Consider the following 14,532-nt stretch of genomic DNA (forward strand, 5'->3'; position numbering starts at 1 on the left):
AACTTTTAACAAGGCACACCTGTTAATTAAAATGCATTCCAGGTGACTACCTCATGAAGCTGGTTGAGAGAATGCCAAGAGTGTGCAAAGATGTCATACAGGCAAAGGGTGGCTACTTTGAAGAATCTCAAATATAAAATATATTTTAATTTGTTTAACACTTTTTTGGTTACTACATGATTCCATATGTGTTATTTCATAGTTTTTATGTCTTCACTATTAGTCTACAAGAAAAACCCAACAATAAGTAGCTGTGTCCAAAACTTTTGACTGATACTGTAGGCCTACCATATACGTGAATACACCAATAATTTACAAAGTATGGATTAGTTCAACCCTTTGATTCGGATACACTACAGTCATATAGCTAGTTCCTCTGAGGGTGAGCCCTCAGTCTGATACACTACAGTCATATAGCTAGTTCCTCTGGGCCCTCAGTCTGATACACTACAGTCATATAGCTAGTTCCTCTGGGCCCTCAGTCTGATACACTACAGTTATATAGCTAGTTCCTCTGGGCCCTCAGTCTGATACACTACAGTCATATAGCTAGTTCCTCTGGGCCCTCAGTCTGATACACTACAGTCATATAGCTAGTTCCTCTGGGCCCTCAGTCTGATACACTACAGTCATATAGCTAGTTCCTCTGAGCCCTCAGTCTGATACACTACAGTCATATAGCTAGTTCTTCTGAGGGTGTGCCCTCAGTCTGATACACTACAGTCATATAGCTAGTTCCTCTGGGCCCTCAGTCTGATACACTACAGTCATATAGCTAGTTCCTCTGAGCCCTCAGTCTGATACACTACAGTCATATAGCTAGTTCCTCTGGGCCCTCAGTCTGATACACTACAGTCATATAGCTAGTTCCTCTGGGCCCTCAGTCTGATACACTACAGTCATATAGCTAGTTCCTCTGAGCCCTCAGTCTGATACACTACAGTCATATAGCTAGTTCCACTGGGCCCACAGTCTGATACACTACAGTCATATAGCTAGTTCCTCTGAGGGTGCGCCCTCAGTCTGATACACTACAGTCATATAGCTAGTTCCTCTGGGCCCTCAGTCTGATACACTACAGTCATATAGCTAGTTCCTCTGAGCCCTCAGTCTGATACACTACAGTCATATAGCTAGTTCCTCTGAGCCCTCAGTCTGATACACTACAGTCATATAGCTAGTTCCTCTGGGCCCTCAGTCTGATACACTACAGTCATATAGCTAGTTCCTCTGGGCCCTCAGTCTGATACACTACAGTCATATAGCTAGTTCCTCTGGGCCCTCAGTCTGATACACTACAGTCATATAGCTAGTTCCTCTGAGGGTGAGCCCTCAGTCTGATACACTACAGTCATATAGCTAGTTCCTCTGGGCCCTCAGTCTGATACACTACAGTCATATAGCTAGTTCCTCTGGGCCCTCAGTCTGATACACTACAGTCATATAGCTAGTTCCTCTGAGCCCTCAGTCTGATACACTACAGTCATATAGCTAGTTCCTCTGGGCCCTCAGTCTGATACACTACAGTCATATAGCTAGTTCCTCTGGGCCCTCAGTCTGATACACTACAGTCATATAGCTAGTTCCTCTGAGCCCTCAGTCTGATACACTACAGTCATATAGCTAGTTCCTCTGGGCCCTCAGTCTGATACACTACAGTCATATAGCTAGTTCCTCTGGGCCCTCAGTCTGATACACTAGTCATATAGCTAGTTCCTCTGGGCCCTCAGTCTGATACACTACAGTCATATAGCTAGTTCCTCTGGGCCCTCAGTCTGATACACTACAGTCATATAGCTAGTTCCTCTGAGCCCTCAGTCTGATACACTACAGTCATATAGCTAGTTCCTCTGGGCCCTCAGTCTGATACACTACAGTCATATAGCTAGTTCCTCTGGGCCCTCAGTCTGATACACTACAGTCATATAGCTAGTTCCTCTGGGCCCTCAGTCTGATACAATACAGTCATATAGCTAGTTCCTCTGAGCCCTCAGTCTGATACACTACAGTCATATAGCTAGTTCCTCTGGGCCCTCAGTCTGATACACTACAGTCATATAGCTAGTTCCTCTGAGCCCTCAGTCTGATACACTAGTCATATAGCTAGTTCCTCTGGGCCCTCAGTCTGATACACTACAGTCATATAGCTAGTTCCTCTGGGCCCTCAGTCTGATACACTAGTCATATAGCTAGTTCCTCTGGGCCCTCAGTCTGATACACTACAGTCATATAGCTAGTTCCTCTGAGCCCTCAGTCTGATACACTACAGTCATATAGCTAGTTCCTCTGGGCCCTCAGTCTGATACACTACAGTCATATAGCTAGTTCCTCTGAGCCCTCAGTCTGATACACTACAGTCATATAGCTAGTTCCTCTGGGCCCTCAGTCTGATACACTACAGTCATATAGCTAGTTCCTCTGGGCCCTCAGTCTGATACACTACAGTCATATAGCTAGTTCCTCTGAGGATGAGCCCTCAGTCTGATACACTACAGTCATATAGCTAGTTCCTCTGGGCCCTCAGTCTGATACACTACAGTCATATAGCTAGTTCCTCTGAGGATGAGCCCTCAGTCTGATACACTACAGTCATATAGCTAGTTCCTCTGGGCCCTCAGTCTGATACACTACAGTCATATAGCTAGTTCCTCTGAGCCCTCAGTCTGATACACTACAGTCATATAGCTAGTTCCTCTGGGCCCTCAGTCTGATACACTACAGTCATATAGCTAGTTCCTCTGGGCCCTCAGTCTGATACACTACAGTCATATAGCTAGTTCCTCTGGGCCCTCAGTCTGATACACTACAGTCATATAGCTAGTTCCTCTGGGCCCTCAGTCTGATACACTACAGTCATATAGCTAGTTCCTCTGGGCCCTCAGTCTGATACACTACAGTCATATAGATAGTTCCTCTGGGCCCTCAGTCTGATACACTACAGTCATATAGCTAGTTCCTCTGAGCCCTCAGTCTGATACACTACAGTCATATAGCTAGTTCCTCTGAGCCCTCAGTCTGATACACTACAGTCATATAGCTAGTTCCTCTGGGCCCTCAGTCTGATACACTACAGTCATATAGCTAGTTCCTCTGGGCCCTCAGTCTGATACACTACAGTCATATAGCTAGTTCCTCTGAGCCCTCAGTCTGATACACTACAGTCATATAGCTAGTTCCTCTGAGGGTGAGCCCTCAGTCTGATACACTACAGTCATATAGCTAGTTCCTCTGAGGGTGAGCCCTCAGTCTGATACACTACAGTCATATAGCTAGTTCCTCTGGGCCCTCAGTCTGATACACTACAGTCATATAGCTAGTTCCTCTGAGCCCTCAGTCTGATACACTACAGTCATATAGCTAGTTCCTCTGGGCCCTCAGTCTGATACACTACAGTCATATAGCTAGTTCCTCTGGGCCCTCAGTCTGATACACTAGTCATATAGCTAGTTCCTTTGGGCCCTCAGTCTGATACACTACAGTCATATAGCTAGTTCCTCTGGGCCCTCAGTCTGATACACTACAGTCATATAGCTAGTTCCTCTGAGCCCTCAGTCTGATACACTACAGTCATATAGCTAGTTCCTCTGGGCCCTCAGTCTGATACACTACAGTCATATAGCTAGTTCCTCTGGGCCCTCAGTCTGATACACTACAGTCATATAGCTAGTTCCTCTGGGCCCTCAGTCTGATACACTACAGTCATATAGCTAGTTCCTCTGAGCCCTCAGTCTGATACACTACAGTCATATAGCTAGTTCCTCTGGGCCCTCAGTCTGATACACTACAGTCATATAGCTAGTTCCTCTGAGCCCTCAGTCTGATACACTAGTCATATAGCTAGTTCCTCTGGGCCCTCAGTCTGATACACTACAGTCATATAGCTAGTTCCTCTGGGCCCTCAGTCTGATACACTAGTCATATAGCTAGTTCCTCTGGGCCCTCAGTCTGATACACTACAGTCATATAGCTAGTTCCTCTGAGCCCTCAGTCTGATACACTACAGTCATATAGCTAGTTCCTCTGGGCCCTCAGTCTGATACACTACAGTCATATAGCTAGTTCCTCTGAGCCCTCAGTCTGATACACTACAGTCATATAGCTAGTTCCTCTGGGCCCTCAGTCTGATACACTACAGTCATATAGCTAGTTCCTCTGGGCCCTCAGTCTGATACACTACAGTCATATAGCTAGTTCCTCTGAGGATGAGCCCTCAGTCTGATACACTACAGTCATATAGCTAGTTCCTCTGGGCCCTCAGTCTGATACACTACAGTCATATAGCTAGTTCCTCTGAGGATGAGCCCTCAGTCTGATACACTACAGTCATATAGCTAGTTCCTCTGGGCCCTCAGTCTGATACACTACAGTCATATAGCTAGTTCCTCTGAGCCCTCAGTCTGATACACTACAGTCATATAGCTAGTTCCTCTGGGCCCTCAGTCTGATACACTACAGTCATATAGCTAGTTCCTCTGGGCCCTCAGTCTGATACACTACAGTCATATAGCTAGTTCCTCTGGGCCCTCAGTCTGATACACTACAGTCATATAGCTAGTTCCTCTGGGCCCTCAGTCTGATACACTACAGTCATATAGCTAGTTCCTCTGGGCCCTCAGTCTGATACACTACAGTCATATAGATAGTTCCTCTGGGCCCTCAGTCTGATACACTACAGTCATATAGCTAGTTCCTCTGAGCCCTCAGTCTGATACACTACAGTCATATAGCTAGTTCCTCTGAGCCCTCAGTCTGATACACTACAGTCATATAGCTAGTTCCTCTGGGCCCTCAGTCTGATACACTACAGTCATATAGCTAGTTCCTCTGGGCCCTCAGTCTGATACACTACAGTCATATAGCTAGTTCCTCTGAGCCCTCAGTCTGATACACTACAGTCATATAGCTAGTTCCACTGGGCCCCCAGTCTGATACACTACAGTCATATAGCTAGTTCCTCTGAGCCCTCAGTCTGATACACTACAGTCATATAGCTAGTTCCTCTGAGCCCTCAGTCTGATACACTACAGTCATATAGCTAGTTCCTCTGGGCCCTCAGTCTGATACACTACAGTCATATAGCTAGTTCCTCTGAGGATGAGCCCTCAGTCTGATACACTACAGTCATATAGCTAGTTCCTCTGAGGATGAGCCCTCAGTCTGATACACTACAGTCATATAGCTAGTTCCTCTGGGCCCTCAGTCTGATACACTACAGTCATATAGCTAGTTCCTCTGAGCCCTCAGTCTGATACACTACAGTCATATAGCTAGTTCCTCTGAGGATGAGCCCTCAGTCTGATACACTATAGTCATATAGCTAGTTCCTCTGAGCCCTCAGTCTGATACACTACAGTCATATAGCTAGTTCCTCTGAGCCCTCTGTCTGATACACTACAGTCATATAGCTAGTTCCTCTGGGCCCTCAGTCTGATACACTACAGTCATATAGCTAGTTCCTCTGGGCCCTCAGTCTGATACACTACAGTCATATAGCTAGTTCCTCTGAGGGTGAGCCCTCAGTCTGATACACTACAGTCATATAGCTAGTTCCTCTGAGCCCTCAGTCTGATACACTACAGTCATATAGCTAGTTCCTCTGAGGGTGAGCCCTCAGTCTGATACACTACAGTCATATAGCTAGTTCCTCTGAGGGTGAGCCCTCAGTCTGATACACTACAGTCATATAGCTAGTTCCTCTGAGGGTGAGCCCTCAGTCTGATACACTACAGTCATATAACTAGTTCCTCTGAGGGTGAGCCCTCAGTCTGATACACTACAGTCATATAACTAGTTCCTCTGAGGGTGAGCCCTCACAGTCCTGCAAGAAGCGTAGTGTGAAGGTGATTTCCCCTGTTAGCCTACTATGTAACTCGCTTTCAGTACCTCCTTTAGCCTACTACCTCAGTTGGTAGAAAGCATTGGGTAGAAAGGCCCTATATAAATAAATCAAATCCAATGAAATCACATACAGTATTTCAAAGCAACTAGCATTGGACATCAGCACGCACGTGCCTCACGAGAGCCAGGGGAAAAAAGCGATTTGACTCGCGTGCCCTTACACTCTTAATCCGGGGCCCCGGATGAGATGATGGAGTAGGCTGGTCTGTGAATGACGATGGGGGTGAGGGAAGGGGGGCGAGAGGGTGACAGTGGGCTGGGCTTGGAGTGGGACTGTGGGAGGGGTAGAGTTAGGGGATTTGCGTGGACCGACAGCTGGGCCGAGAAACGGGCTATTTCAGGATGGGGATTTATATGTTTGGTTGCTACCTCAAATCCCGGGAGAGCTCGCGTTTGCTGCACTATCAGTGACTATAATCTCTCATTTTTTTGTCACCCACAGACGATCAATTGATCACTTTTTAATATTCTATTTTAAACAGTTTATGGTAATTTATTATGTAGATTTTCTACCGGTTTAAATGAACATGAAATTGTGTTTTTCTCACAGGGTTTTCCTTCCGTAACGCTGCATTTGTTTAGGCCATGCTGCTGTAAATATATATAAAACATGTAAACGATATTAATAATGGGCTAATAATAATAAATTAAATTAAATGTGAGATTTCTGAAATGTTCAAAACGTTTGGAGTTATGCTTCGATTCAAGGTTTCGACAGGAGGCTGCAGGATCTTTAAAATGTGATTTTTTTCGACATCTATTTTATAGCCTTTAGTTTAGCAGTGACTCCTGCCTGAGTGTCCAGTCGACCTACGGAGAATCCGTCTGACGAAATGACCCGTAGGCCTAGTCGACCCACGGTAGTTCGTCTGGCTGGAGCACCGCGCTACATTTAATTATCGAATAAATGCAATCAATCAATTAATACACCTGGCAAAAGTAATTTGAAAGACCTCTATTGATTTGACAATATTTCCAATTTTAATCACAGCCTAAATATCCACATGAGTTAATTCCAAGATAAAATGATGGACATTTAGTCTAATGTGATGAAATGTTCATGTTCAAAGATGATTTTGTGCAAACATATCTATAATTCTGGTCATCATAACAATGACTGGGGCGTTTTATTTTATTGTAGGCCTATTTGAACGTCATATAGGCCCTAAGGCTTTTTTATGAATACATTTCAAAGTTACTAAATAAAAATTGACTGGAAACATTATTAATTAAACCAGTGGATGCGCGTGACCACTGCATTTGCATAGCGAAAGATAGGCCTATAATCCGCACCTGTAGTTGCAGGCGAAGTTTAAAATCCCGTCCCAACTATGTACATGTTCAGAGCCATTGCATCGAACCGTCAGGTTGAATGTAAACTACTTGATTGAACACGCGACAATTAGGATGGCGATGGGTATTGTATGTCTGTCTTTCTGAGTGTCTGTCTGTCTGTCTGTCTGTCTGTCTGTCTGTCTGTCTGTCTGTCTGTCGATGTTTCGGTCTGTCATCGGCACCTGGGACCATCCATGTTACATGAGGCTAATCTGATTCTCTCTATTCCTTTCCATCTGGACAACCTTCTCAATCGGCCAGTGCGCATCAATTACGCACGAGAACATTATGTAATCACACCTCTCCGAGCAACACAGGTCCCAGATACCGCACGCACTCTCTGCTGAAACCAAGAGTGGCACATCTCACCTGAACGCCAAGACCGAAACAATCTAGGTAGTTTACAATCCAAGGGTTGGGGGCAATTCGAATTTAAAGCATTTAATTTAGGAAGTGAATAAAAAAAAATTGTACTTCTGAAATAAATAGCTATTTTCTAGTTTATCATTGAAAATGTATGCCCTTTTCAAATAATTGAATTGGAATTTCAGTTTAATTCCTGAATTGACTGCATTCAGTTCGAATTGACCCCAACCCTGCTACAATCAATTTACATCAATACATTTAGATTGGAGTATTGCACAATGTTATACAGCCTATCCGAATCGAATTTCATAACATACACGCTCTTGATTTGTTTTAGTTTTTCTAGTTTTATAGTGATAATGTCCACCCCATCTCTGGATGCACACCAGATGTTGCTATTTTGCTGTGCCCCTGAGCGCACACTGTCCAAACGAGTACAGGTGCACCTAGCATACAGTGCGCGTCACTGAGATCCAGGTATCGACCGTGCGCTATATTGTCTGAAAGTGCCACTTCTTTTTAGTCACTTTCACGAACAGTTGCCCTTTTGGACTTTGAATATCACCAATAAAAGTTATAGGGTGGTAAGAATTGGGAATGGGTAGCAGATGGTGATCAATTACCGCAGCCTATAGAAAAAGCTATTTTCAAGAAACGGTTTACATAAAAATAAGGCAAGCCATTAGCAATTGTTAAGAAGTTAAGGAGGTACCTGTGTATCTTTCCCAGATTCTTGGCTGCAACCGCCTTAAACCTGTCTGGTCGGATCTCCATCCTCGCGACTCCCCGATCCAGCCGGTGTGCTATCCCGCGCGCACTCCAGCTCTAAGCGCAGTCCCTCTCTTTCTTTCTCTCTCTCTCTCTCTCTCTCTTACACACTCCATCAGTCCATCCCTACCACTTCTTGCGCTCCGATACACAACAGAAACTGCTTGTTATAAAATGTATCTTTCTAAATACAATAGCCTACATTTAGATGTAGCATAGTCTAGCCTATAGGCAGGCCTATCTTTATTATTGCGCCCATTCGGAAGTGACTTTTCTTTCACAGGATAGCATAGCCCACACTACCCTCTCGAAACAACATTGTTAGAGCTGTTATCCACCAAATGTAGGCCTATGTATAATTTGGAGTAGCCTAGGCCTAGTCTCTGCAAATATTAAAACCAAGGCTGCCATTTTAAATTATTTTAATCAATGGACATGATAAAAGTAATAAACATAGTTTTGTCGTCATGTGATTAAAAAACACGATACTAAAATGTTTCTGTCATCCACTTATTTTTGACACGGACTGCCTCATGACCAGTCTCTCCACTCAGTGTGTGCATGCTGCCGTCTAGCGGCCACTTACTTTCACATTAGATGGCGACAGTGTTTAAAAGTATCCGCCCCCTTTTTTTCCATTTTCGCCTAAAATGACATACCCAAATCTAACTGCCTGAAGCTCAGGACCTGAAGCAAGGATATGCATATTCTTGATACCATTTTAAAGGAAACACTTTGAAGTTTGTGGAAATGTAGAATGAATGTAGGAGAATATAACATATTAGATCTGGTAAAAGATAATACAATGAAAATACAACCGTTTTTTTTGTATTTTTTTGTACCATCATCTTTGAAATGGAAGAGAAAGGCCATAATGTATTATTCCAGCTCAGGCGCAATTTAGATTTTGGCCATTAGATGGTATCAGTGTATGTGCAAAGTTTTAGACTGATCCAAAGAACCATTGCATTTCTGTTCAAAATGTTGTATCAAGACTGCCCAAATGTGCCTAATTGGTTTATTAATAACTTTTCAAGTTCATAACTGTGCACTCTCAAACAATAGCATGGTATTTTTTCACTGTAATAGCTACTGTAAATGGGACAGTACAGCTAAGCTTTCTGCCAATATCAAATATGTCTATGTCCTGGGAAATGTTCTTGTTACTTACAACATCATGCTAATCACATTACCGCACATTAGCTCAACCGCCCTGAGGGTGGGACACCGATCTGTAGAGATTTAAGACGCAATTATCTCTCCTTCCTCCCAAAGTTTGCACTTGTTAACTTCCCCTTCACTGATTTGAAGGAAAACACTGGTAAAATACATTTGGTGTAAATTCCCTCTAGCCTACATGCCTCCACCAATCCAATGCTTTTAGATTTGTGGGAAGTAGCCTAGTGAACAAGAGTAGACCTACACTTCAGGAGAAAGGAGGTGTTATTGGGAAGGGTATTAGGAGCGGCCAGGGGTAGCCTGCCTAATAGGATCCTAGTCAGCAGCAGTTTAAGGGAAGTTCCACTGGTTTTCGGTTGGACCTTTTTTTAGCTTCAGCCTATCCACACCTTATGTAGCCTATCTTTGTTTGGACTTTTAAATATATGATATTTCCGTTTTGCACAAATCAGAAAATTAAGTATGCATATTATATTCTACTCTCTTGTTCTATTCTAAAGCCGATTGCCTCTTTAAAATCCAATACACTGTAAAACTCCATCATAACCTCAGAGGTTGCTCATCCACTGGACCACTGCTTTAGAATAGAACACAGTAAAATATAATAGATATTTCTTCAACCTATCTCAATCCCCTTTATCTACCGATCTCAATCCCCTTTCTTAACATATCTCAAGGCCATGATCAGTTATGCAGACCCTTATTGGAAATGTGTTAGCGCTGGGATAGAACAAAAGCCTGCTCACCCAGTAGTTCCCCATCACCAGACTTGGAGAGCCCTGCCCTAGGAGGAATAGAAGCCAAAGACAAACATGGAACAGTAAATCACCTGTTCAAAAGTATACTTTATTTGGTATATACAGTACAATCCTCTCATTTGACAACAACACATACATACTTGAGGTAAGACATCTTTCAAAACAACTCATATATATATATATTCTGACAGACAGACAGACACACAGACACACACACTCAGTTTTACACTGACATTGATTCAGTCAGAGGCATACATACATACATAATCAAAGTTCCTAGGGAGCTAACAAGGCCAAGGTGGTGTCCATGCAAACCCATCCTCAACATGGATCAAGCTAAGCTGAAAATGCAGCATAATAGCACAAGCTTTTTCACAATATACAGTAAAACACTGCATGCAAACCTCTTTGGCGTTGGGAAGATTGTGCTGTAATAAACTCACACACAAAAACAAACACAAAGCTGCCTTGATTGTCTGGGGTGTGGAGTCTATGCCAATGTGGCCTCTCACTGTCTCAACAGGGTAGTGTTTACTATGTAGCAAACGGAAGAAAACTGACTGAAACAGGGACGGATACCAGAACAATAAAAAACAATTGTTTTTAGTTACAAAACGTTTTGCTACGCTGTGCCCTAATGACTACAACCCAGTCTTCCTGCAGTTCAACTATCTCAGGGTGTGTCCTTGACCCTCAGGCCTTAGTGAACCCTGCACTGTGTATCTGTCTTTCAGTCTCCCTCACCTTTTGTCATCCATTCCCATAGAGCAGGGATGGGCAACTCCATTCCCCTGGAGCAGTGATGGGCAACTCTATTCCCCTGGAGCAGGGATGGGCATCTCTTTTCCCTTGGAGCAGGGTTGGGCAACTCCATTCCCCTGGAGCAGGGATGGACAACTCCATTCCCCTGGAGCAGAGATGGGCAACTCTATTCCCCTGGAATATGAATGGGCAACTCCAGTCCCCTGGAGCAGGGATGGGCAACTCCATTCCCCTGGAGCAGGGATGGGCAACTCTATTCCCCTGGAGCATGAATGGGCAACTCCAGTCCCCTGGAGCAGGGATGGGCAACTCTATTCCCCTGGAGCAGGGATGGGCAACTCTATTCCCCTGGAGCATGAATGGGCAACTCCAGTCCCCTGGAGCAGGGATGGGCAACTCCATTCCCCTGGAGCAGGGATGGGCAACTCCATTCCCCTGGAGCAGGGATGGATGGGCCATTCCAGTCCCCTGGAGCAGGGATGGGCAACTCTATTCCCCTGGAGCAGGGATGGGCAACTCCATTCCCCTGGAGCAGGTATGGGTAACTCCATTCCCCTCGAGAAGGGATGCGAAACTCCAATCAATCAGGCCCTCGAGGACTGGAGTTGCCCATCCCTGACCTGGAGTGTGTTTGACTGCGGGACTGCAAGTGTACCAATCCTTCTAGTACAGTAATGTTTCCCGCCACACTTGACACCATAGGCTTCGCCTTGTTATACCATATTAACTACCAATGAAATAAGATTTGTAATTACCATGTAATAACAGGGTCGTAAACAAGTTTTGGAATTGTCACTACTTTTGGATGCCCTTTTTCAAGTGAATTAGAATTTGTATTTTTTTCAAACACTAATTTCAAACACTATTTAAATGGAAAAGCAGTGGAAGAGGACTGTAACTGGGTACATGTCTGGTATTAAATCATTACATTTGTTAATTCATTACAGTTACCAATAAGGCCTAAGTCACGTTCTGTTGCCATGATGATGTTTGTACAATCATTGAGAAGTCTACGTCCCAGTTGTAACTGTGGAGGGTTCTGTTCTCTCTGCAGTCTCCATTGCAGCTAACTAGCTTTGCTTTGATGGGCATAGCTGTGCAGAGCACTCAGAAATCCCAGTTTATATCTAATGACATGAATGGGCAGAGCTGGGTGGTAAACTCACCAGGCAGGATCAATGAGTTAGCCAGTTGACCTGGGTAAACTCAACACTGAGAAATACAGTAACAGTTGATTGTCTTGATCAAGGGTGCATAAACTCAGGCCCTCGACATCCACAGTCCTGCTAGGTTAGTTTCTCCCTGGTACTATGATCAACTAATGATTGGCTGACGTGTGCACACACCTAATTTCCCAGCGACAAATTAATCTCTGGTTACAAGGCAAGGATGAAAAAAAAGTCCTTTTCACACTACGGAGTCGATCCGAGCCGAGCTGAATTGGCCTGGAAAGGACAACGTGATAAGAAAAGACCAGAACAGTATGGTTAGGATCAGAACGACGGTGTGACTAGGTTAAAGGAGTAGAACCAGAACAGTATGGTTAGGATCAGGACAGCGTGACTAGGTTAAAGGAGTAGAACCAGAACAGTATGGTTAGGATCAGAACGACAGCGTGACTAGGTTAAAGGAGTAGAACCAGAACAGTATGGTTAGGATCAGAACGACAGCGTGACTAGGTTAAAGGAGTAGAACCAGAATAGTATGGTTAGGATCAGAACGACAGTGTGACTAGGTTAAAGGAGTAGAACCAGAACAGTATGGTTAGGATCAGAACGACAGTGTGACTAGGTTAAAGGAGTAGAACCAGAACAGTATGGTTAGGACGAGAACGACAGTGTGACTAGGTTAAAGGAGTAGAACCAGAACAGTATGGTTAGGACGAGAACGACAGTGTGACTAGGTTAAAGGAGTAGAACCAGAACAGTATGGTTAGGATCAGAACGACAGCGTGACTAGGTTAAAGGAGTAGAACCAGAACAGTATGGTTAGGATCAGGACAGCGTGACTAGGTTAAAGGAGTAGAACCAGAACAGTATGGTTAGGATCAGAACGACAGTGTGACTAGGTTAAAGGAGTAGAACCAGAACAGTATGGTTAGGATCAGAACGACGGTGTGACTAGGTTAAAGGAGTAGTCTGCTTTGAGGACTGAGACTTTGCACCATGATCTCTAGAGCATAAGGGAGGTAGTTGCAGCTCATTGAAAGTAAGAGTCAAAAATGCAATTCCTGTTTTAAGTAAGTGTTTCTTATGAACTGGATATACACTATGTCCAAAATATATTATTAGACACTTAGCTCACTGGTTCTGCCTGGTGACCTGCCCCCTGATGGAGCCTCCCTAGCTCACTGGTTCTGCCTGGTGACCTGCCCCCTGATGGAGCCTCTTTAGTTCACTGGTTCTGCCCGGTGACCTGCCCCCTGATGGAGCCTCCCTAGCACACAGGTTCTGCCCGGTGACCTGCCCCCTGATGGAGCCTCCCTAGCTCACTGGTTCTGCCTGGTGACCTGCCCCCTGATGGAGCCTCCCTAGCTCACTGGTTCTGCCCGGTGACCTGCCCCCTGATGGAGCCTCCCTAGCTCACTGGTTCTGCCTGGTGACCTGCCCCCTGATGGAGCCTCCCTAGCTCACTGGTTCTGCCCGGTGACCTGCCCCCTGATGGAGCCTCCCTAGCTCACTGGTTCTGCCTGTTGACCTGCCCCCTGATGGGGCCTCTCTAGCTCACTGGTTCTGCCCGGTGACCTGCCCCCTGATGGAGCCTCTCTAGTTCACTGGTTCTGCCCGGTGACCTGCCCCCTGATGGGGCCTCTCTAGTTCACTGGTTCTGCCTGGTGACCTGCCCCCTGATGGGGCCTCTCTAGTTCACTGGTTCTGCCCGGTGACCTGCCCCCTGATGGGGCCTCTCTAGCTCACTGGTTCTGCCTGGTGACCTGCCCCCTGATGGAGCCTCCCTAGTTCACTGGTTCTGCCTGGTGACCTGCCCCCTGATGGGGCCTCTCTAGTTCACTGGTTCTGCCCGGTGACCTGCCCCCTGATGGAGCCTCTCTAGTTCACTGGTTCTGCCTGGTGACCTGCCCCCTGATGGGGCCTCTCTAGCTCACTGGTTCTGCCCGGTGACCTGCCCCCTGATGGAGCCTCTTTAGTTCACTGGTTCTGCCCGGTGACCTGCCCCCTGATGGGGCCTCTCTAGTTCACTGGTTCTGTCCGGTGACCTGCCCCCTGATGGAGCCTCTCTAGTTCACTGGTTCTGCCTGGTGACCTGCCCCCTGATGGGGCCTCTCTAGTTCACTGGTTCTGCCTGGTGACCTGCCCCCTGATGGGGCCTCTCTAGTTCACTGTTTCTGCCTGGTGACCTGCCCCCTGATGGGGCCTCCCTAGCTCACTGGTTCTGCCTGGTGACCTGCCCCCTGATGGGGCATCTCTAGCTCACTGGTTCTGCCTGGTGACCTGCCCCCTGATGGGGC

At 45.6% G+C, this 14,532-nt stretch overlaps 1 protein-coding gene across 1 annotated transcript in view; it reads right to left on the minus strand.

Moving 5' to 3' along the window:
- LOC115207709 (vesicular glutamate transporter 1) overlaps window positions 1-8,430 on the minus strand; it is a 57,802-nt gene extending 49,372 nt beyond the window's left edge. The window contains exon 1 of the mRNA XM_029775115.1: window positions 8,312-8,430. Coding sequence (XP_029630975.1) covers window positions 8,312-8,373 — 62 coding nt within the window. The 5' untranslated portion in view covers window positions 8,374-8,430. The remainder of the gene's footprint in view (window positions 1-8,311) is intronic.
- Window positions 8,431-14,532: the final 6,102 nt, after the last annotated feature.

Source organism: Salmo trutta, chromosome 1, assembly GCF_901001165.1.
Source record: "Salmo trutta chromosome 1, fSalTru1.1, whole genome shotgun sequence".
Classification (NCBI taxonomy): domain Eukaryota; kingdom Metazoa; phylum Chordata; class Actinopteri; order Salmoniformes; family Salmonidae; genus Salmo; species Salmo trutta.